A 25,012-nucleotide genomic window follows, 5' to 3' on the forward strand; every position below is an offset into this window, starting at 1 on the left:
ATTGGACAGTTTGGTTCTTCATATGGTTGGGGTGGCTGTCTTCTAGGATGTGGGAGATATGAAATTCTTGGTCTCCTGGAAACCTATGGAGGGAGATTTTGGGGTGATCGAGTTGGGCCCGGTCCGTCCCCGGCAGCAGGCGGGAGTGGGGAGCTGGAAGGGAACGGGGTGAAGCGGATAGCGAAAGAAGCTGGTTTAGGTGCCGCCGTGGCCCCGGCCCCTCAGAGTCCCTCTCGCGGGGTGCATCAATCAATCAATCAATCAATCATATTGAGCGCTTACTGTGTGCAGAGCACTGTACTAAGTGCTTCGGTCTGCTGCGTGCGGGGAGAGGTCGCTTTTGGGAGGCGAGATGCTGGCCCTTCCTTGTTAGAAGGGGAACTACCCTGGTGAGGTGGGCTGGCACAATCCATAGCCTGAGGACCCCAGGCTGGAGTGTGGGAGGGGGTGGCAGCTATGCCGCAAAGAGGAAGCAAAGGCTTGGTCGCCCCCAAACTCTGCACCCTGACTCCGGCCAGCCTCCGGTTTAGGGAGTAGTTCTGACAGCCATGCTCAGCCCGAGCCCACCGGAGCTTCTGAGGAAATTTTTTGAAGATTAGCGTGCTAGGGTTCGCTCCCGCTTTCTGAATTTGTATTGTAGCCTGGTATCATCCTGTGAAAGACAATAACCAATGTCTCCATCTGGTGGGACAGTATCATCGCATAGTGGGAAGGAAATCTGGCCTACTGAGCAAAATTCAGAACCCAAATTTCTGCATGTCTGTAACGGGGAATAAAAGAGGTGAAGGATGGTTTTACCTCCAGGTTGTGTATTTTCTCCGCCCAGGGGCCTGGTCATGCAGGAGGGGAAGCTGGGCCCCGCCTCCTCATCCGGCCGGTCGGGGGGCAGTGGCCCGTGTAACCAGGCCGCACCAAGTCGATGGGTCAGTCAGGAGCGGACCCTGGACCCCAGGACCCGGATCTGCTTCCTGCTGCTTTTTCGGGCCGTTGTGACCCCACTGAGATGCCCTCCCAGGAGCTGGGAGGAGACCGAACAAAGGGGTGGGGGAGGAGGCTCCTCAGAGCAGCTAGGCCACTGGGCTGTAAGCCACCGGGGCAGCATGTCCTGCCTCCTGCTGTGCGCCTCTCCCTTGGGGGTTCGAGAGCCTCAGGTTCAGGTTCACCCCATTACTTTGCAGATGTGTGGCTTTTTTACTCTGAAATTACAATTCTTCGGTAGAAGATTGTCTTTCTAATTGACACCTACCCACCCCAAAAAGGTAGAACAGCGTGGCTGAGCCTGGCTCAGTGGAAATAGCCCGGGCTTTGAAGTTGGAGGTCATGGGTTGAAATCCCGGCTTCACATATTGTCAGCTGTGTGACTTCGGGCAAGTCACTTAACTTCTCTGTGCCTCAGTTCCCTCATCTGTAAAATGGGGATGAAGACTGTGAGCACCACGTGGGAAAACCTGATGACCTTGTAGCCTCCCCAGCGCTTAGAACAGTGCTTAGCACATAGCGCTTAATAAATGCCATCATTATTACTATCAAGCGCTTAGTACATTGCTCTGCACACAGTAAGCGCTCAATAAATACGATGGAATGAATTGAATGAATGAATGGAACTTGGAGAAGCGTAAACCAGGTTCAGACTGGGAAGGTGCTTGTTTGTGAAAAGATAAAAGTTCCACAGTCTCCGGCTGCTTCAGCGTCTCTCAGGGCCTGCAGGCAGTGCACCGGGCAGGGGCCACCAGGGGGGCAACATCCACAGGCAAAGTGCACTGGGCACCTTCAGCCCTTTACGGAGCTGAGGGAAGGGCTAGAATCCAGGTTTCCTTTCAAGCTGGCGTTCGTTGGCAGAAATTTTTTAGTCTTGAAGGTGCTCTTACTTTAGGTATTTTGTTTGTGATCACGGTTAGAAGCTCCCAGGAGATCTTGACGTATCTCATTGGGAAATGACAAGGTGTTTAAAGTGCATTTCGCTGCATGAGGAGATAGTCGGTTTGCTGCAATGTGTGCCTTGGTCGTTACTGGTCGAGGGTCCTGTGGGATCTAGAGAGCCCTTCTCCTGGTGGGACTGACATACCCCTTTCTCCCGGCCCCCAACTCCCCCAAAACCAGGCAGTGCTCAGTTCCTACGCCAATGGGGATGCTTGGCTCTGTGACTAGCCAGCCGGGCTTGGGTCAAACCGATCAATCAATCAATCAATCGTATTTATTGAGCGCTTACTGTGTGCAGAGCACTGTACTAAGCGCTTGGGAAGTACAAGTTGGCAGCATATAGAGAATCAGTTGTACTTATTAAGCACCTTTTTTAAGGTCTTTATTAAGTACTCACTCTGTTCCAGGCACTGTACTAAGTGCTGGGGTGGTTACAGGCAATCAGGTTGGATTCAGGCCCTATCTCACATGGGGCTTGCAGTCTTAATCCTCATTTTACAGATGAGGTAACTAAGGCCCAGTGTTCTAAGTTGTATATACCCCAGTGCTTTAAACAGTGCTCCTCCCACGGTAAGCACTTATGAAATAGAATCATAATAAGGCAGGGATGGCATCTACTACCTCTGTTGTCTTTTCCCAAGCGCTCAGCCTGTAATATTGGTTGATTGACGTCTCACCCAGCCCACTGGGGCCAAAGGCCAGTTTTTCCCTAGGGAGGTCATCAACCTTCTTGCTGATGACCTTGATTAGATCGGAGACAGACACATCAGGAATGAAGAAATTAAAAAACCCAACCCAAACAAAATAGACAGCAGGCTCAAAGTCTCTGTGGAGCTGGAGGAGTCGGAGAGAGTGTGGGAGCAACACAGAGGCCCTGAGGGGCCTGAGGGAGGGAAGGAAAAGCTCAGGGTCCTACCTTACTGCTTTTCTCTGCTGGGATGGGGGGATGCGGGGCTGGGGAGGAGACGCCGTACCTGGTGGGGGGCTGAGGGTGGTCTGGGCAGAGCGGGCCCAGGGCTTGGTTCAGGTGCAGAAGGGGTCCGCTGGGAGTCATTTTCTGAGCCTGGGCCAGCTCATCTTGGGGGATGGGGTAGGTCAGGGGCGTTGACGGTCCCGAAGCCTTACTGATGGACCAGAGCCGGGGCTGCAGGGATTCAATCTTCTAGGATAGAAATGTAACGGATAGAGCACAGGTCTGGGAGTCAGAAGGTCATGGGGTTTTTTTATGGCATTTATTAAGAGCTTACTATGTGCAGAGCACTGTTCTAAGCGCTGGGGAATTTACAAGGTGATCAGGTTGTCCCACGTGGGGCTCACAGTCTTCATCCCCATTTTACAGATGAGGGAACTGAGGCCCAGAGAAGGTAAGTGACTTGCCCGAAGTCACACAGCTGACGAGTGGTGGAGCGGGATTTGAACCCATGTCCTCTGACTCCAAAGCCCGTGCTTTTTCCACTGAGCCACGCTGCTTCTCTAAGCAGGTTCTAATCCTACCTCTACCCCTTGTCTGCTGTGTGGCCTTGGGCAAGCCCCTTCACTTCTCTGGCCCTCAGTTACCTCATCTGTAAAATGGGGATTGAGACAGTGAGCCCCACATGGGACAGGGACTGTGTCCCACCCAATTTGCTTTTATCCACCCCAGCGCTTAGCACAGTGCCTGGCCCATAGTAAGTAAGCACTTAACAAATACCATCATCATTATTATCATTATTATTATTAAAGGTGCCCAGGGCCGGGCATGCAGAGACGGATCACCCCGAGTTGTGGACTCCCACCCCCGGCTGACACCAGGGCCAAGCTGTCCATCCCCCTGCGGTGGGGCGAGGCGAGTGTGGGCCGTCCGGCCGTCCAGAGGCGTGGACAATGGAGGGCTTTGCACAATGGGTCCGCTCTCTCCCGGAAATTCCAGCCGCTGTCGGGGGAAATGTCGTGGTGGGGGGGGGGGGTCAGGGCTCAGAAGTTGGGATGGTCAACCTGGACTGGCTGCCGGGTGATCGGGCCTCGGTCAAGGGGCTCCCCATCAGGCCCCTCGAATCGGGGTCCAAGGCAGACCTCTCCCATGGCACCCCAACCTGGCCTCCGGTCCTGGTAGCCCCAGGGATGGGCCCGGCCTACGTGTCCTTCCCGGTGGGGGCAGGCCCGGCTGGGAGGCTCCTCGGGGAAGAGGGCAGAAGCCTGGCGTCCCCGGCGCGGGGAGGAGGGCAGAGGCAGCGTGGTCCAGTGGATAAAGCCCATGCTCTATCCCCACATCTTTGCATGTGCAAAGCCTGGGAGTCAGAAGGACCTAGGTTCCAATCCCAGCTCTGCCACTTGCCTGCTGTGTGACCTTGGGCAAATCACTTCATTCCTCTGTGCCTCAGTTACCTCATCTGTAAAATGAGGATGAGAACTGGGATATGGATTATGTCCAAATTGATTAGCTTGCATCTACCCCAGCGCTCAGTACAGAGCCTGGCACAGAGTAAGTGCTTAACAAATACCGTTAAAAAAAAGAGGCCTGGGGTCCGTGGCCGGGGGCAGGGGGGCAGAGGACCGGACCCCCCGCTGAGAGGCAAGCCGAGCAATCCTGTTGTTCTTGGGAAAGTACCGCTGAGAACAGCCCCAGCGCCCTGTGCTGGGGCATGGCCACTCTCCCGAGCCCCAAGGGTCACCCAGAAAGCTCCCTGGACACTTGGTCAGGGTCTCTGACGTCAACCCAGGGCTCCCGCTGCTCTGGCTGGGAGTGCAGGGCTTTCCCGGAGGCTGACCCTTTTTAGACTTTAGGGACTGTCTCTATGTGATGCCAATTTGTACTTCCCAAGCGCTTAGTACAGTGCTCTGCACATAGTAAGCGCTCAATAAATACGATTGATTGATTGATTGATTGACCCTCCTTGGGTCCAGGCCTCCTGAGGGCTCGAGACCTTCGACCCAGTTCCCGGAGGACCTACAGGGGACAGGAGCCAAATTCCTAGGACTCAGAGCCACACCCTCTGCCAGCCCAGTGGCAGGGAAGAAAGACTCTCCTTTTAGCCTCCATGCGGATTCCAGTGGCCAATGTTGGTGTGGTCGGGAAGGGAAGCAAGGGTGTCTGAATCGTATTTATTGAGTGTTTTCTGTGTGCAAAGCACTGTACTAAGCGCTTGGGAGAGCAATAGTAGAAACAATAATAATAATAACGGTATTTGTTATGTGCTTACCATATGCCAAACACTGTTCTAAGCACTGGGGTAATGATGATAATGATGGCATTTATTAAGCACTTACTATGTGCAAAGCACTGTTCTAAGTGCTGGGGAGGTTACGAGGAGATCAGGTTGTCCCACAGGGGGCTCAAGGTCTTAATCCCCATTTGACAGGTGAGGGAACTGAGGCCCAGAGAAGTTAAGTGACTTGCCCAAAGTCACACAGTTGACAGTTGGCGGAGCTGGGATTTGAACCCATGACCTCTGACTCCAAAGCCTGGGCGTTTTCCACTGAGCTATGCTGCTTCTCTAGATACAAGGTAGATACAAGGTAATCAGGTTGTCCCACGTGGGGCTTACCGTCTTAATCCCCATTTTACAGAGGTGGCAACTGAGGTACAGAAAAGTTAAATTTTCATAGAGAAGCAGCGTGGCTCAGTGGAAAGAGCCCGGGCTTTGGAGTCAGAGGTCAAGGGTTCAAATCCCGGCTCTGCCAGTTTTCAGCTGTGTGACTCTGGGCAAGTCACTTCACTTTCTCTGTGCCTCAGTTCCCTCGTCTGTAAAATGGGGATTAAGACTGGGAGCCCCACATGGGACAACCTGATCACCTTGTAACCCCCCAGCGCTTAGAACAGTACTTTGTAATAATAATAGCATTTATTAAGTGCTTACTATGTGCAAAGCTCTGTTCTAAGCAGTGGGGAGGTTACCAGGTGATCAGGTTGTCCCACGGGGGGCTCACAGTCTTACTCCCCATTTTACAGATGAGGTAACTGAGGCCCAGAGAAGTGAAGTGACTTGCCCAAAGTTGCCCAGCTGACAAGTGGCAGAGCAGGGATTTGAACCCATGACCTCTGACTCCAAAGCCCGGGCTCTTTCCACTGAGCCATGCTGCTTCTCTTTGTACGTGGTAAGCGCTTAACAGATACCATCATGTGCTATCCATTGCGCCACAGAGCCAGATGTTGTCACTACTGCTGCTGCTGGGACTATTGCTGCTGCTCTACTGGCCCATTGCTACTGTTGGGACTCCTCTTCCTGCTACTGCTACTTTTAGACTGTAAGCCCACTGTTCGGTAGGGACTGTCTCTATATGTTGCCAACTTGTACTTCCCAAGCGCTTAGTAGAGTGCTCTGTGCACAGTAAGCGCTCAATAAATACGATTGATTGATTGACTGATTGACTGTTGGGACTCTTCCTGCTACTGCTGGGACTATTGCTGCTGCTGTTGGGACTATTGTTGCTGCAACTACTCAGAAGCGGCGTGGCTCGGTGGAAAGAGCCCGGGCTTTGGGGTCAGAGGTCATGGGTTCGAATTCTGGGTCCACCACTTGTCAGCGGGGTGACTTTGGGGAAGTCACTTCACTTCTCTGCGTGGCTCAGTGGAAAGAGCCCGGGCTTTGGAGTCAGAGGTCATGGGTTCAAATCCCGGCCCTGCCACTTGTCAGCTGTGTGACTTTGGGCAAGTCACTTCACTTCTCTGGGCCTCAATTCCCTCATCTGTCAAATGGGGATGAAGACTGTGAGCCCCCCGTGGGACAACCTGATCACCTTGTGACCTCCCCAGCTCTTAGAACAGTGCTCTGCACATAGTAAGCGCTTAATAAATGCTATCATTATTATTATTGTTATTCTCTGGGCCTCATCTGGAAAATGGGGACTGTGAGCCCCTAGTGGGACAACCTGATCCCCTTGTAACCTCCCCAGCGCTTAGACTGTGCTCTGCACATAGTAAGCGCTGAATAAATGCTATTATGATGATGATAATCATACCCATCTTACCTCCTTCCCTTCCCCACAGCACCTGTATATATGTATATATGTTTGTACATATTTATTACTCTATTTATTTTACTTGTACATATCTATTCTATTTATTTTATTTTGTTAGGATGTTTGGTTTTGTTCTCTGTCTCCCCCTTTTAGACTGTGAGCCCACTGTTGGATAGGGACCATCTCTATATGTTGCCAACTTGTACTTCCCAAGCGCTTAGTCCAGTGCTCTGCACCCAGTAAGCGCTCAATAAATACGATTGATTGATTGATTCTCTGGACCTCATCTGGACTGTGAGCCCCTAGTGGGACAACCTGATCCCCTTGTAACCTCCCCAGCGCTCAGAACAGTGCTTTGCACATAGCAAGCGCTCAATAAAAAGCAGCATGACTCAATGGAAAGAGCCTGGGCTTTGGAGTCAGAGGTCATGGGTTCAAACCCCGGCTCCGCCGCTTGTCAGCCATGTAACTCTGGGCCAGTCACTTCGCTTCTCTGGGCCTCAGTTACCTCATCTGTAAAATGAGGATTTCTGTGAGCCTCACTAGGGGCAACCTGATCCCCTGGTAACCTCCCCAGCGCTTAGAAGAGTGCTCTGCATATCGTAAGCGCTTAATAAATGCCATCATCATCGTCAGTCACTTCGCTTCTCTGGGCCTCAGTTACCTCATCTGTAAGATGAGGATTTCTGTGAGCCTCACGAGGGGCAACCTGATCCCCTGGTAACCTCCCCAGCACTTAGAAGAGTGCTCTGCACATAGCAAGCACTTAATAAAAAGCAGCGTGGTTCAATGGAAAGAGCCTGGGCTTTGGAATCAGAGGTCATGGGTTCAAATCCCGGCTCCGCCGCTTGTCAGCTGTGTGACTTTGGGCCAGTCACTTCGCTTCTCTGGGCCTCAGTTACCTCATCTGTAAAATGAGGATTTCTGTGAGCCTCACGAGGGGCAACCTGATCACCTTGTAACCTCCCCAGCGCTTAGAACAGTGCTCTGCATATCGTAAGCGCTTAATAAATGCCATCATCATCATCAATAAATGCTGAGAGCCCACCTCCTCCAGGAGGCCTTCCCAGACTTAGCCCCTTCCTTCCTCTCCCCCTCGTCCCCCTCTCCATCCCCCCATCTTACCTCCTTCCCTTCCCCACAACACCTGTATGTATGTGTATATGTTTGTACATATTTATTACTTTATTTTACTTGTACATATCTATTCTATTTACTTTATTTTGTTAGTATGCTTGGTTTTGTTCTCTGTCTTCCCCCTTCTAGACTGTGAGCCCGCTGTTGGGTAGGGACTGCCTCTATATGTTGCCAATTTGGACTTCCCAAGCGCTTAGTCCAGTGCTCTGCACACAGCAAGCACTCAATAAATACGACTGATTGATTGATTGTCTCCCCCTTTAAGACTGTGAGCCCACTGTCGGGTAGGGACCGTCTCTATATCATCATCAATCTATATGTTGCCAACTTGGACTTCCCAAGCATTTAGTACAGTGCTCTGCACACAGTAAGCGCTCAATAAATACGATTGATTGATTGATTCTCTGGGCCTCATCTGGAAAATGGGGACTGTGAGCCCCTAGTGGGACAACCTGATCCCCTTGTAACCTCCCCAGCGCTTAGAACAGTGCTCTGCACATAGCAAGCGCTTAATAAAAAGCAGTGTGGTTCAATGGAAAGAGCCTGGGCTTTGGAGTCAGAGGTCATGGGTTCAAATCCCAGCTCCACTGCTTGTCAGCTGTGTGACTTTGGGCCAGTCACTTCGCTTCTCTGGGCCTCAGTTACCTCATCTGTAAAATGAGGATTTCTGTGAGCCTCATGAGGGGCAACCTGATCCCCTGGTAACCTCCCCAGCGCTTAGAAGAGTGCTCTGCATATCGTAAGCGCTTAATAAATGCCATCATCATCATCATCAATAAATGCTGAGAGCTCACCTCCTCCAGGAGGCCTTTCCAGACTGAGCCCCTTCCTTCCTCTCCCCCTCGTCCCCCTCTCCATTCCCCCCATCTTACCTCCTTCCCTTCCCCACAGCACCCGCATATATGTATATATGTTTGTACATATTTATTACTCTATTTATTTATTTTACTTGTACATGTCTATTCTATTTTATTTTGTTGGTATGTTCGGTTTTGTTCTCTGTCTCCCCCTTTTAGACTGTGAGCCCACTGTTGGGTAGGGACCGTCTCTCTATGTTGCCAATTTGTACCTCCCAGGCGCTTAGCCCAGTGCTCTGCACACAGTAAGTGCTCAATAAATACGACTGATGATGATGATCAATAAATGCTGAGAGCTCACCTCGTCCAGGAGGCCTTCCCAGACTGAGCCCCTTCCTTCCTCCCCCCCTCCATCCCCCCCATCTTACCTCCTTCCCTTCCCCACAGCACCCGCATATATGTATATATGTTTGTACATATTCATTACTCTATTTATTTGACTTGTACACATCTATTCTACTTCTTTTGTTTCGTTAGTATGTGTGGTTTCTTCCTCCCTTCAAGGCCCTGCTGAGAGCCCACCTCCTCCAGGAGGCCTTCCCAGACTGAGCCCCTTCCCTCCTCTCCCCCTCGTCCCCCTCTCCATCCCCCCATCTTACCTCCTTCCCTTCCCCACAGCACCTGTATATATGTATATATGGTTGTACATATTTATTACTCTATTCATTTATTTATTTATTTTACTTGTACATCTCTATCCCATTTATTTTATTTTGTTGGTATGTTTGGTTCTGTTCTCTGTCTCCCCCTTTCAGACTGTGAGCCCACTGTTGGGTAGGGACTGTCTCTATGTGTTGCCAATTTGTACTTCCCAAGCGCTTAGTCCAGTGCTCTGCACATAGTAAGCGCTCAATAAATACGATTGATTGATTGGTTTTGTTCTCCGCCTCCCCCTTTTAGACTGCGAGCCCACTGCTGGGTAGGGACCGTCTCTCTCTGTTGCCCACTTGGACTTCGCAAGCGCTCAGTCCGGTGCTCGGCACACGGTAAGCGCTCGCTACATACGATTGATGATGATGATGATGATGATGATGATGATGATGATGATGATGATGACTTAATCCTCGCCCCGCCCCACCGGAGGCCTTCGCGTTTCCGGGCGGTTTGCGCCTCCTCGGCCTCCTTCGCAGATGATCTCGCCCGACCGGCCCCGCCCCGCCTCCCTGCCCTCCCCTCGCCTCCAGTCGCCTCCGCCGGCGCCGGGCCTCGGAGTCCCCGTCGTGGTGGTGCTGGTGGTGGTGGTGCTGGTGGTGGTGGTGGCGGTGGTGGTGGTGGTTTCCCGGTGGCCCATGGCGGGGGCGTCGCCGTCCCGGGCCTCTCCCCGCTCGGCCTGCTGAGGCGGGGGGGTCCCGCAGGCGGAGCCATGGACCGGAACAACGCCAACGCCAACAACGCCAACGCCGCCGAGCAGGTCAGCAGGCCCGGACCGGCCCGGCCCCTCCGCCCCCTCCTCCCCGTTGGGGCCGAGGGGCAGGCGGGGTCCTCCCCCCCCCCTTCATTCATTCAATCAATCAATCAATCGTATTTATTGAGCGCTTACTGTGTGCAGAGCACCGGACTAAGCGCCTGGGAAGTCCAAGTTGGCAACAGATAGAGACAGTCCCTACCCAACAGTGGGCTCACAGTCGAAAACCTTACCGTGTGCGGAGCACCGGACTAAGCGCTTGGGAAGTACCAGTTGGCAAGTTCGCATTTATTAATAATAATAATAGTATTATTGCCCATCCGCCAAGCTAGCTCTCTTCCTCCCTTCAAGGCCCTACTGAGAGCTCACCTCCTCCAGGAGGCCTTCCCACACTCAGCCCCTTCCTTCGTCCCCCTCTCCATCCCCCCCACCTTACTTCCTTCCCTTCCCCACAGCACCTGTATATATGTTTGTACCTATTTATTACTCTGCTTATATATTTATTTTCCTTGTACCTATCCATTCTATTTATTTTATTTTGGTAGTATGTTTGGTTTTGTTCTCTGTCTCCCCCTTTCAGGACTGTGAGCCCGCTGTTGGGTAGGGACTGTCTCTAGATGTTGCCAATTTGTACTTCCCAATTTGTACTTCCCAAGCACTTAGTACAGTGCTCTGCACATAGTAAGCGCTCAATAAATACGATTGATGATGATGATGTATAGATGTTTGTACATATTACTCTATTTATTTATTTTACTTGTACATATCTATTCTATTTATTTTATTTTGTTAGTATGTTTGGTTTTGTTCTCTGTCTCCCCCTTTTAGGACTGTGAGCCCGCTGTTGGGTAGGGACTGTCTCTAGATGTTGCCAATTTGTACTTCCCAATTTGTACTTCCCAAGCACTTAGTACAGTGCTCTGCACATAGTAAGCGCTCAATAAATACGATTGATGATAATGATGTATAGATGTTTGTACATATTACTCCATTTATTTTACTTGTACATATCTATTCTATTTATTTTATTTTGATAGTATGTTTGGTTTTGTTCTCTGTCTCCCCCTTTTAGGACTGTGAGCCCGCTGTTGGGTAGGGACTGTCTCTAGATGTTGCCAATTTGTACTTCCCAATTTGTACTTCCCAAGCACTTAGTATAGTGCTCTGCACATAGTAAGCGCTCAATAAATACGATTGATGAAGATGATGTATAGACGTTTGCACATATTACTCTATTTATTTTACTTGTACATATCTATTCTATTTATTTTATTTTGTTAGTATGTTTGGTTTTGTTCTCTGCCTCCCCCTTTTAGACTGTGAGCCCGCTGTTGGGTAGGGACTGTCTCTAGATGTTGCCAATTTGTACTTCCCAAGTGCTTAGTCTAGTGCTCTGCACACAGTAAGCGCTCAATAAATACGATTGATGATGATGGTGATGATTCAATCAATCGTATTTATTGAGCGCTTACTGTGTGCAGAGCACTGGACTAAGCGCTTGGGAAGTACAAGTTGGCAAGTTCGTATTTATTAATAATAATAATAATAATAGTATTATTGCCAATCCGCCAAGCTGGCTCTCTTCCCCCCTCCAAGGCCCTACTGAGAGCTCACCTCCTCCAGGAGGCCTTCCCACACTCATCCCCCTCCTTCCTCTCCCCTTCGTCCCCCTCTCCATCCCCCTCATCTTACCTCCTTCCCTTCCCCACAACACCTGTATATATGTGTATATGTTTGTACATATTTATTACTTTATTTTACATGTACATATCTATTCTATTTATTTTATTTTGTTAGTATGCTTGGTTTTGTTCTCTGACTTCCCCCGTCTAGACTGTGAGCCCGCTGTTGGGTAGGGACTGCCTCTATATGTTGCCAACTTGGACTTCCCAAGCGCTTAGTACAGTGCTCTGCACACAGTAAGCGCTCAATAAATGGGACAACCAGATTACCTTGTATCTACCCCAGCACGTAGAACAGTGCTTTGCATATAGTAAGCGCTTAACAAATACCAACATTATTCTTATTCTTCTTATTATTATTTTTGATTGACTGTCTCTATATGTTGCCAACTTGGACTTCCCAAGCGCTTAGTACAGTGCCCTGCACACAGTAAGCGCTCAATAAATACGATTGATTGATTGATAATAGTAATAATGATGATGGCATTTGTTAAGCGCTTACTAGGTGCAGAGCCCTGTTCTAAGCGCTGGGGGTGTTATCAATCAATCAATCAATCGTATTTATTGAGCGCTTACTGTGTGCAGAGCACTGTACTGGGAAGTCCAAGTTGGCAACATACAGAGACGGTCCCTACCCAACAGTGGGCTCACAATCTAGTATGATGTGCATCTAGCTGTATTTCTATCTATTCTGATGGCTTGACACCTGTCCCCATGTTTTGTTTTGTTGTCTGTCTCCCCGTTTTAGACTGTGAGCCCGTTATTGGGTAGGGACCATCTCTATCTATTGCCAGTTTGTACTTCCCAAGCACTTAGTGCAGTGCTCTGCACACATTGTCTGTCTCCCCCTTCTAGACTGTGAGCCCATTATTGGGTAGGGACCATCTCTATCTGTTGCCAGTTTGTACTTCCCAAGTGCTTAGTGCAGTGCTCTGCACACAGTAAGCGCTCAGTAAATGCAATTGATTGATTGATGGATCAAGTTGGCCCACGTGGGGATCACAGTCTTAATCCCCATTTTACAGATGAGGTCACTGAGGCTCAGAGAAGTTAAGTGACTTGCCTAAGGTCACACAGCAGACATGTAGTGGATTCGAACCCATGACCTCTGACTCCAAAGCCCGTGCTCTTTCCACTGAGCCACGCTGCTCCTCCTATTTATTGAGCGCTTAACTGTGTGCAGAGCACTGTACTAAGCGCTTGGGAAGTACAGAAGAAGCGTGGCTCAGTGGAAAGAGCACGGGCTTTGTAGTCAGAGGTCATGGGTTCGAATCCCGGCTCTGCCAATTGTCAGCTGTGTGACTTTGGGCAAGTCACTTCAATTCTCTGGGCCTCAGTTACCTCCTCTGTAAAATGGGGTTTAAGACTGTGAGCTCCCCCGTGGGACAACCTGATCACCTTGTAACCTCCCTAGCGCTTATAACAGTGCTTTGCACATAGTAAGCGCTAAGGCATTATTAGTAAGGCGTTTATTTAGCCATCATTATTATTACAAGTTGGCAATGTAGAGAGACGGTCCCTCCCCAACAGCAGGGTCACAGTCTAGAAGGGGGAGACAGACAACAAAACAAAACATATTAACAAAATAAACAAAACATACTCTCCCTCCCTCCTCTCTCCAGAGACCCCACCCGCCGCCCTCCTCTTGAGCTTTTGCTTTCTGACCGCCTTTCCTTCTGTCTTTTCTTCGGGACGCCGTTTTTCGGCCTGTCCGGGGGCTTTCATTCATTCATTCAATCGTATTTACTACCGTGTGCAGAGCACTGGACTAAGCGCTTGGGAAGTACAAGTTGGCAACATATAGAGACGGTCCCTACCCAACAACGGGCTCACAGTCTAGAAGGGGGGACAGACAACAAAACGAAACATGTGGACAGGTGTCAAGTCATCAGAATAAATAGAAATAAAGCTAGATGCACAGCATTAACAAAATAAGTAGAATAGTAAACGTACAAGTAAAATAAATAGAGTAATAAATCTGTACAAACATATATACAGGTGCTGTGGGGAGGGGAAGGAGGTAGGGCGGGGGGGATGGGGAGAGGAGAGGAAAAAGGGGGCTCAGTCTGGGCTTGTTTCCCCCCCACACTCACATCCTCCCCGCCGGGGAGGGAAGGCCTTAATAATAACAATAATAATAGCATTTGTTAAGCACTTACTATATGCCAAGCTCTGTTCTAAGCGCTGGAGGGATACAAGGTAATCAGGTTGTCTCATATGGGGCTTACAGACTTCATCCCCATTTTACAGATGAGGGAACTGAGGCACAGAGAAGTGCAGTGACTTGCCCAAAGTCACCCACCTGACAAGTGGCGGAGCCAGAATTAGAACCCGTGACCTCTGACTCCCAAGCCCGGTCTCTTTCCACCGAGCCACGCTGCTTCTCCATTATGGGGCCCTGACTGTCAACCCCCGGCTCCCTGCCCCTCGCCCAGCCTCGGCGGGAGAACGCAGGCGGGGAAGAACCCAGGTGCCGAGAGAAGGGGTCTGGACACGGCCTGGGCTGCTGGACGTTTCGCAGGAGGTTGGGTCCTAGGTCCTCCCCGCCCCCTTAGTCTAAGCCTGCCGAGCCCCATACCCCAACAGACTTTCGGGGGCACGCGGAATATTGCTTTGCCCAAATAGCTTTTGAGTCGTGTGAGTTAACCCACGCACGTGCCTTTAATGATAATAATGATGGCATTTGTTACTATGTGCCAAGCACTGTTCTAAGCGCTGGGGCGAGATGCAAGGTAATCAGGTTGTCCCACATGGGGCTCACAGTCTTCATCCCCATTTTGCAGTTGAGGAAACTGAGGCCCAGAGAAGTTAAGTGACTTACCCAAAGTCACCCAGCAGACAAGTGGTGGAGCCAGGATTAGAACCCCCCGTCCTCTGACTCCCAAGCCCGTGCCCTTTCCACTAAGCTATGACGTTTTCAGACTCGGAGCCCGTTGAGCTCATCCCAGGAGGGTCAGTCCCACCCCGGAATGGACCGAGGCCAGGGTGCCCCTCCCCGCTCATGGGCGCGGCCGTGTCCACGCTGACCAGGGGATGGGTGAGGAGGCAGCCCGTGCCCTGTGACCTAGCATTTCCTGGTTCCTGGCGTGGGACGGGAGCTAATGAAAGGGTTAAAGGACCGTGGTCCCTCAGCCTCCGCCCAGGCAGGACCCGGGTGGTGACCCTGTACTTAGGGCCCCTCTCATCCCGGGGCAGTTAGGTCAATTAAACTCCTCCAGCGGCAGCTTTTATGGTGAGAAGATTCCAGAGATGTTCTTCTAGACTTCTCCTGGAACTTGGGATTCAGAATGTGGGGGGAAGGCAAGGTGAAGCTGTTCGGGCCCGTGGTGATCCTATGTTTTGGCGATTCAGAGATCAGTCAGTCAGTCGGTATTTTTTGAGCACTTACTGTGTGCCAAGCACTGTACCAAGCGCTTGGGAGAGTATGGTAGAGAGGCGTTAACTTCCCTCCCAAGTTGAAGCCTAGGCTTCAAAGTCTGAGGAGTTCGGGTGGCACCAGCTGTCACTCGTTCTGATCCTCACTGCGTCTCCTCGGGCCTTCTCCCAGGTCAGCCGATCCATGGTATTTACTGAGCACCAGCACTGGTGCACCATGCCCTTAGGTGAGTGCAGTGGGATTAATAAGCAAGATTCCCTGATTTCAGGGATCTTACCGTCTAGCGTTGAGGTACAGTGCGGTAAATTACAACTAGGAATAAGCAGTGGAGGATAAGGAATGGAGTCTAAAAACATGTGTGTTATGGGAGGAGAAATACCCAAGGGCTTGACGCATAGTAGGCACTTAGCAAATTTCATAATTATCTTTATTATCACCATTATTATTTACCCAAGTGCTCAGGCAAAGTAAAGGGCCAAAGTGGCAGTAAGGGTACTGTAAGGTCGGAGATGAGAGATTAATAATAATAATCGCATTTGTTAAGCACTTTACTATGTGCAAAGCACTGTTCTAAGCACTGGGGGGGATACAAGGTGATCAGGTTGTCCCACGTGGGGCTCACAGTCTTCATCCCCATTTTACAGATGAGGGAGATGAGGCCCAGGGAAGTTAAGTGATTTGCCCAGGGTCACACAGCAGACATGTGACAGAGTTGGGATTCGGACCCATGACCTGTGGCTCCCAAGCCCGGGCTCTTTCCACTGAGCCACGCTGCTTCTCTAGATTAGTCATGGAAGGCCTCCTGGAGGAAGTGTGGTTGCAGAAGGCCCTTGAAGGTGGACCATGCTATGGTCCACTTGAGTGCAGATGTAGAACTGTGCGTGATACACATGATTCTGAACAATTTCCGTTCTTACAGGGAGCGCTCTGTGTGTGCTCGCACACGGGAATCTGGGTTGAGAATGCAAAGGTGGTGGAAGGTTTGCTTCGGGATAAAAAGGCAAATGAAGCCCCTCTGGTCCCAGAAGTGAAACCTGGGAGACACCTGGAGCAGCGGGACTGGGTGTTGACAAGGGTCTGCCCGATAGTATGGAACAGAAACATTTCTGCTTTTTTTTTTAAAAAAAAAGGCAGGCGAATGGTCAGTGACTCGTTAGCGCCGTCGTTTATTGGGGCGTGAAAACGGATTTTTCCAACTAGGGGTGGGACTGAGTCCGGGGCTTGAGGCTGGGGTTTAGGGTCGAGGGCTAGGGCTGGAGCCAGGGGCAGGCCAAGGGCGGGGCCGAGGGATTGATCCAGCAGGTATAGCTGCTCTGGGGGTGGTGAGGAGCGATGTCTTCTTTCTCCTTCACTACTAGCAGTGAAAACTTCCCAAAACTTCTCCAGCCTGATGCCAGGGGTTGGCTGACAGAAAGTAGCTAGTCTTTTCAACGGTTCATCCAGCTGCCAACATCTGCAAGGATTGGCAACCTGGTTCTCAAATTGGACTCTTTTTTTCATACTGAATTCATTCATAAATGTATGAGGAAATTCACCTGAAAATGTGGAGTTGCAACACTTTTTTGTGGAACTTGTTAAGCGCTTACTGTGTGGTAGGTACTGTGCTAAGTGCAGGGGTAGGTACAGTATATGTACTTGAATATGCATACATATACATATATGCATACATATATATATGTATAGATCTGTAATTTATTTATCTATTTGTTTTAATGTCTGCCTCCCCCTCTAGACTGTGAGCTCGTTGTGGGCAAGAATGTGTCTGTTGTTATATTGTATTCTTCCAAGCGCTTAGTACAGTGCTTTGCACAAAGTAAGCGCTCAATAAATACGATTGAATAAGATAATCTGGTCTCACATGGGGCTCACAGTTTAAATAGGAGGAAGTAGGATTTAAACCCCATTTTACAGGTGAGGAAACTGAGGCACAGAGAAGTGAAGCGACTTGCCCAAGGTCACACAGCAGATGAGCGGCAGAGCCAGGAGTAGGGACCAAGTCCTCTGACTCCCAGGCTTGGACTTTTTCCATTAGGCTATGATCCTTCCCTGAATTAGTAACCAAGCCCCGCCATGGGGTACGAAGGGTCCAGGGGGGCCGGGGCAGAGCAGCCAATGCGATCAGTGTGCACGGTTCCAGTTTTCATACCCAGTGTGTGCACTGACTGATGAGGCCTAAGCAACGTACAGGACCAATAGAAGCATTTGGCTTCTATTGGGAACTAGGGGATTGGGAACACAATTCCTCTCTGGGACTGATTATGGTCAGGGAAAAAATATAATATAATGATGGCATTTATTAAGCGCTTACTATGTGCAAAGCACAAATATATGAAGGTGTGAATGTACAGTCTCTAGACTGCACAGTCGTTATGGGCAAGGAATGTGTCTGCTTCTTGTATTGTCTGCTCACAGGTGCTTAGTACAGTGCTCTGCACATAGTAATTGCTCAATAAATACCACTGATTGATCGATTGATTTGCCCCCCTGGGACAATAATAATAATAATAATAATGGCATTTGTCAAGCACTTACTATGTGCCAAACACTGTTCTAAGCACTGGGGAGGATACGAGGTGATCAGGTTGTCCCACTTGGGGCTCACAGTCTTAATCCCCATTTTACAGATGAGGTAACGGAGGCACAGAGAAGTTAAGTGACCTGCCCAAAGTCACACAGCTGACAAGTGGCAACGCTGCAAAGACAGGCATGCTCATCTTGATTGCCGCCGCAGGGCGGATGTGTTCCCAACCTGCCAGTCTCCGAGCAGGCTCTCTGTTTGGCCCCAGCCCGGCCAGGCCCTCGAAACTCTTGCCCGTGGTCCTGGGGAACGTCAGTCCTACAACGCAGGCATTGAGCATGGTGTGTCAGTGTCTGAGTCGGGGTGTGTGTGGGAATATGGCGGGGGCGCGATGGGGCTGGACTTTGGCCAGGATACCATCTCCTCTGTTTGCCTGGAGAACGGGGGCTGGGGAGGACTCCACATTTTAGCCCCGCTTTCCAGCCTCTACCTGTTTCTATTGGGATTACCCTTTGCACACTTTTGAAAGAAGAAAATGATCCGGCGTTCATTGTGTGGTCAGAAAATTAGTCTTTCTTCTGCATCCAAGTGGCACACTTGGTGTCCTGTAAAGGTTGCAACACTTATCTCTGTAAATGAAAACCGCCCCGGCGTTGACTTTGGCAGAAGGCTAGAGTTGCATCAAGTTGGCCGTCTGGACCAGCTGTCCCCACAGGGCTGTGCCCTGGGGGATCTGTGGTCCTTGGTGGCCTGGTCTTCAAAAGACCAGTCAGTGGTCCGGGGCGGGGAAGAGAAAATGGGGGAGGGGCTTCCTCTGGGAGGGGTGGGGCCTTGAGCCACCCCCACAGCTGGATTCCCCAATGGGAGCTGAGGTGCCTCCACCGGAATCTGCCCTCTCCCGTCCTCCTCGGCGGAGCATCGATCCACCACGGGCACCGGGTTTCGTATGGGTCTGGGACCTGCCATCTCTGGTTCCATCCAGTTGGACCTGGGCTAGAAATGAATTTTCTACTTCTGGATGATCGCCGGGTCCAGATTCTTCCCATGTCCCACCAGGGAAGCTGGATGAACCCTGGAATCCTGGTGAGGAGGCGGTTCTTGGGGAACAGGCCCTACCCATTTTCAGTTCTTGTAAGCTATGGGATCAGGCAGCAGGCCATCGATGAATACCAACCTTAGCATTTCCGCTTTCCCTCCAGAAACAAAGAAAATTTCTCAGTTGAACATATTTCTCAGCTCTCCTTGACTTTGTGATCATTTGTTTAAAAAACAGAGTCTGGAATTCTTTTGCTGGACGGGCCCACCTCCCACCCCCAAAAGCCAGATTGCTGGCTCTGCTACCGGTCTGTTGCCCATCCGTCTCCCCTGTGACCGCAGGGTGGCCTTTCCCTCCACCTTCCATTGCCCCTCCCCACCCCACAATGTCCAGTTAGGCCATATTGCGTTTTTGTAGTTCTTTCACGTATTTTCTAGGCACCAACCTTTCAACACAAAGGTTTGGATGCTGGAGCAGAGATCTTTAAAAAAAGGAGGACCTCTCCCAAAGAATTCAGTGAAATCCTGGAGCAGTCTGTAAGCTTTTGTTTTGTTTTTTAAGCCTTCACCACAGTTTTTCCCCCTTAATAAACTTTCCTTGGCTGCATTTCTAAATGATCTTTTACGTGCCTTGGGTTGGTCCTTTTTTGGTGTTTGTTTCCACATACCAGAACCCTTCAGACCTGACCATCAGTACCCGCTTCCCGCCACTCTGGCTGAGAGGCCCCTTCTAATTTTTGCCTGGGTGGGTTTTCTTTCCTGGCACTGAATAGGATGCTATGCACCAGCAAGAGCTTAATGAATCCCATTGTGGCTACATAAGAGAATGCTAGCGTGGTGTGAGCATGGCGGAGTGTGGCATGAGCGTGGCGTGAACGTGGCGGAGCGGCTCGCCGAGCACCCTGCGGCTGTGGAGAACAAGACGTTTTTGAGATGAGGCCCGCGCGGTGGGCGCTGTCGGGGAAAGTTGGTCCGTCTGTTCCCGCTAGTGTCATCTTCTGGCTGTGCAGCTGCAGGCCCCCACAGTAGCTTTTCTCTTCACAAAACAAAGGGTGATTTTAGCGAGTTCCCGCCATGTGAGGGCCGATTGTCGAACCACTGCAGATCCCAGAGTGACAGCCAGGCGCTTGCTGTCTGACCCGGAGCCCAGCGAGAACACGGGGAGCCAGAGGAAACCAACCTCTCTCTGCAGGAAGGACAGGTGAAGGACAGAAGGACCTGGCCTCTAATCCCGGCCCTGCCACTTGTCTGACGTATGACCTTGGGCAAATCACTTCACTTCTCTGGGCTTCAGTTCCCTCATCTGTAAAATGGGGGTTAAGACTGTGAGCCCCATGCTGGGGTAGGGACTGTGTCCAACCTGATTAGCTTGTATCTACCCCAATGCTTACTACCGATTAGCTTGTATATACCCCAGTGCCTGGAACACAGTAAGCGCTTAACACATCCTTAAAAAAACAAAGTGATGCCGCAGCTGCTACTTGTTGACAATGCTTTTGCACACAGTAAATACCATTGATTGTTCAACCAGTCTCTCATCTGGGTGGGAGACATTGGTCCATCCGGATGCTCTGGGCCTGCGCTCAGCGCTCCGATGCTGGCAGCGAGGGTCAGTCGGGATGCCATGTGGCTCGTGGGGGGCGAAAATGGCCCCCGGCTGCAGGTCGGAACTTCAGCACTTAGTGTAAGTTCTCAAACTTGTCGAGTCAGAGACGTTTCGGTCGAAGCTGGAGCAAAGAGCACAGCAGAGGACACTTTCCATTGATTCTCTGTGACTTGTTGAAAACAAATCTTTAGATGGAGGACATCCTAGTGAGTCACAATAGTGGTCTTGGTGGCGGTGGTAATAATAGCAGTAGGACCCAGTAGCAGTAGGAGCAGTAGCATTTACTGACCACAAACTTGCAGTGGTTCACTGTACTGGCTGCTCAGGAGATGCTCAATAAATACAATTGAATGAATGAACTGTGGAATAAAGTGCCATGTGCCTTGCCCTGGCCGCATGGCCTAGTGGAAAGAGCCTGGGCCTGAGAATCAGAGGACCTGAGTTTTAATCTCGGCTCTGCCACTTATCTGTTATGTGACCTTGGGCAAGTCACTAAACTTCTCTGTGCCCCAGTTACTTCATCTGTAGAATGGGGATTAACTCCTACTCCCTCCTACTTAAGACTGTGAGCCCCATGTGGGACTGGTACTGTATCCAACCTGATTACCTTTCATCTACCCCAGCACTTTGACCAATGCTTGACACTTGGTAAGCGCTTAACCAATACCATTTATTTAAAAAAAAGGAGTTTACATGCTAGCAGGGGAGAGAAACAGCAAAATATGTACAGTTAGAGTGGCTGAAGTATGGCTTCCATGTGCTGCTTGGCCAAATCAGGACGGGGAGCAAGAGGAGAGGGGGCCAGTTGGGACTAGGCGATCCTTGTGGCCTCAGCCCTCCGGGCATCCAGTGCCTGGGCATGTTGGAACTCAGTGAAAATCTTAGGTGTTCTGAAAGATGGCTTCTTCCCTGGCTACCCTAGGCCGATGGGCATTCTGGCTACCTCCGTCTTGCCCGGCTACTGAAGCGTGGTCTCCTTCTCTTTTCTCCCAAAGAACGTCAAGCTGTCAGCTGAAGTGGAGCCATTCATTCCTCAGAAGAAGAGTCCCGACTCGCTGGCGATGCCCATGGCCCTGCCCGGGGATGGAGGCAGCGTGGGTTTGGGCATGGGGGGCGCGGGGGCCGTGGAGCCTTCTCCCATCCCCAGCTACCTGATTACCTGCTACCCTTTCGTCCAGGAAAGCCAGTCCAATAGGTACCATGGGGAAGTGTTGGTGGGGGGAGTACCCTGCATTCGTGGGAGGTCTGGGCTTGACCACATGTTCCCCCTCTGACCCTCGAGAGACACCGGGGTTTTTTGGAAGAGTCTGGCCTCCTGCCAAAAGTGAGGGCTCAGTCCTCTGTGTCAGGGACCCTCCCTCTGCTCAAGTGGAAGGGGAGCCTCTTGTACCCCAGAGAGGTGGCTGAAAACTCTCCACTTCTCTCTCCCTCCCTCCATGCTCCCTGGCTGCTTCAGAGCCCTCCCATCCCCCCGCATCCCATTACTGGGCTGGTTGAGGGCTCAGACATCTCACCCGGCCCCATTCCCAAGTCACCACCTTGGAGCCCAGCGCCAAGCTGCGAGCTGCCCAGGCGGTCCGCTCTCCGGGTGGGGTGACCTCAGATTGATCCTTTTTGCACCTGGGGTCCCTGGGTGGATTCGCTGAGTGCTGGTTCCAGAGTCAGCGCCAAAGGTGGGTGAGCAGCCCGCGCTGACCCAGGGCACGTTCCTGGTCCTGTCAGTAAGTCATACTTATTGAACACTTACTGTATGCAGAGCACTGTGCTAAGTGCTTGGGAGAATGTAACCCAACAATATAACATACACATTCCCTGCCCACAATGAGCTTACAGTAAAGATAGGGAGACACATTAATATAAATAATTGTGGGTCTGGGAGGGGGGATGAGTAAAGGGAGCAAGTCAGAGCGACGCAGAACGAGGTGAGGTAGGAGGGGGCAAGGTGACTGTGGGGCAGGGGCCGGGCACCCAGCAGCGGACCGGAGTGCCAAATGCTGCTCCCTACTGTTGTGGCTCTGGCATGCTCCCCCTCCTCCCTTCCAGTGCTCCGATATACTGGTGTCTGTCCTGAACCAGGTACTGAGCTGCTGCTCCCTGCGTGGGGAGGGCATCTCAGAATCATGCCCCATGTCAGCCTGGTGCTTCTGCTAGCCAGAAACCTCTGTCCCGGCTTAGGGGGTCTGACGGTAGAATGATCACCGATAACCAGCTGGGCCTGGCACTGGGGGAGTGTGGGGGTGGGGGGTGCTAGCAGCAGCCAAGGTGGGGCACACAACCCCAGGAGGCTGGTTTGCTGGCTTCTCCGCTTTACCGAGCAGCCGCCCAAGCGCTAGGAATTCCATAAGAGTTTGCAAACAAGCCGTGATTATAGTCAGCGACCGTTCTGCCTTGTCCCAAAGAATTCACGAGCACAGTGAGTTATCACAAAGATCATTTTGACTGAGGAGATTGCAACAACTGGGTCATTTTTCTAGGTTCTGGAATTCCCTTTGACTTGCGATTCTTTTCCAATTCCAAAGTAAATGTTAGACTTTGCGGGTGCATTGTTGCCTGGGAAGCCAATTCAGCAGATTTCCTTGGCTTTTCAGACCATTCCCACTGTACAACAACGACCTCCGATGGCAGCCCCCCAGCCCCAGCCCCGCTGGACCCTACCTGGCTTACCCCCTCCTCTCCACCCCGCCACCAGTGTCTGCCGCCGAATACACCTACTACCAACTGATGCCTGCGCCGTGTGCCCAAGTCATGGGCTTCTACCATCCTTTCCCGAGCCCTCACTCCACCGCCTTCCAGACGGCCAACCCGGTCAGCCCCGTGGCTGCCGAGTGCCCCGATCGCCCAAGCCAGCCCGGCCAGGCCTTCCCACTCACCAGCCAGCGGGGCCGAAGTGGCAACAGGGGACCGGCTGTGCTGAAAGTGAGTCACCCTGCAGCGGCAGAATCAATCGATCATATTTATTGAGCGTTCACTCCATATAGAGCCCCATACTGAGAGCTTGGGAGAGTGTAATTTAACAGAGTTGGTAGGCATGTTCTCTGCCCACAACGAGCTTACCATCAGCAGTGCTCAGGTGGGGTGGAGGCTGCCAGTGTGCTGGGCTTCCAGGCAGGACCCTGCCAGAGGGACTTGAGCATTGGCTGATTGTTGGCGTCCATTGGCCAAGGGCAAGCTTCCTCCATCTTGAGAGTGAGAGGGTGCTCCCTAGTCCTCCCAGGGGAAGATTCGTTGGCTTGGCCTGTCCTACGCCTTGCCCCAAGGGCTCGGCTAATGGGTCTTGCCAAGACCAGCAAGCTGGTCTTCTCCGCCCTGCTGCCGTTCCCCGAAACAGTGGTCTCTCTCTGGGCACAGCAACCTGTGGAATCCGGGACTTCTCTGGCAGTGCACGGGGCACGGTTGATCCCTGGCTGGTGCCGGTGTGAGCCGGCTCCAGCCCCTTCACCACGGGGCAGTTATTCTTGGGGCCATAGGGCCTGGGGGGCTATCGCTTCCAGGCTGGCCAACCGCAAAGCTGGCTCTGGCCTGTATTCCGGCCCAGGGAGCCTCGGGTCCACCGTGGTTACCCGCTGGGCAGCACGTGCTGGGTGGGCAGGGCCAGAGCAGGAATCCCAGGCCTCATTCGCTGACAGACCAGGGATGCCCACTTTTCACTTTGAGTATGAAGGTTTTAGGGGGATGGGCACAGTGAGGAGGCAAGCATCAAAGAGCCACCATTCTGGGCTTCTCCAACCCTGAGTGGAAGCTCCGTGGTCTGGTAAGAGAGCTGGGATGAGCGAGACTGGCAGTCCGGCCGGCTCACCGAGAGCCACCCAGCTCCCCGGTTCCCCATCCTCAACCTGCATGCAGTGGGCACCCATAGTTCTGGCGTCCGCTGCCATCCTCATGCCAGGGTTCAGCCTGGGCATGCGCGGCCCGTGCGCCCAGTAGCCTGGGTGGCCTGGTTGGGGGTGTAGCCTCCTCAGACCGACTGATTCAGGAGAGGCTGCCGCTGTCTGAGCGGAGCGCTCTCTTGCACTTTTCCTGATGAATGGCATCTTTCGTGCTTATTGCTTTTCCGATCTCCTTGTCCTTTCCTGCCCACCCAGTTGGGTCTCCTTGTGTCACCGATGGGCTAGGATGGGACGGGGTGGGTCCAAAGACTCAGGATGGGTGGGAAAGGGGTTGACGGTTTCCGTGCAGTGACCGAGCCGCCTCCTGCCCGGTCAGACGGCAACCTCAGGGTGGAGGCGCCTCTTCTTTCTTCCCCTACTGGGATGGCCTTTGTGACACTGGGAATTTTTATGCAGGCTCTACACCGGGGCCTGAGCAGAGGCAGGCTGGCCCCAGCTTCACTTAGTAGTGCAGCCTTCCGGGCCAAACAGAGTTTTAATTATCTATCTCCCGAAATCCGCAGCAGCCTCTACCGCAGCATATAAAAAGCAAGAGGCCACCGGCGAAGAGCGTGGCTACCCAGAAAGAGACCAGCGCATCCGGGCCCGATCCTCGATCCAAAATCGTTCTTTTGGTAGATGCTTCGCAGCAAACAGGTGAGAGGAAAGCTG

At 51.7% G+C, this 25,012-nt stretch overlaps 1 protein-coding gene across 4 annotated transcripts in view; it reads left to right on the plus strand.

Moving 5' to 3' along the window:
- Positions 1–10,103: 10,103 nt before the first annotated feature.
- Positions 10,104–25,012, plus strand: part of SECISBP2L (SECIS binding protein 2 like) — a 39,181-nt gene continuing 24,272 nt past the window's right edge. For 3 of the 4 annotated variants that reach the window (XM_038750131.1, XM_038750134.1, XM_038750132.1), the window contains exons 1-4: positions 10,104–10,263; positions 21,470–21,669; positions 23,063–23,390; positions 24,865–24,997. In XM_038750131.1, coding sequence (XP_038606059.1) covers positions 10,216–10,263; positions 21,470–21,669; positions 23,063–23,390; positions 24,865–24,997 — 709 coding nt within the window. In that variant the 5' untranslated portion in view covers positions 10,104–10,215. The remainder of the gene's footprint in view (positions 10,264–21,469; positions 21,670–23,062; positions 23,391–24,864; positions 24,998–25,012) is intronic. The other variant, XM_038750133.1, reaches the window with a different exon arrangement.

The sequence above is a fragment of the Tachyglossus aculeatus genome, chromosome 8 (genome assembly GCF_015852505.1).
Source record: "Tachyglossus aculeatus isolate mTacAcu1 chromosome 8, mTacAcu1.pri, whole genome shotgun sequence".
NCBI lineage: Eukaryota > Metazoa > Chordata > Mammalia > Monotremata > Tachyglossidae > Tachyglossus > Tachyglossus aculeatus.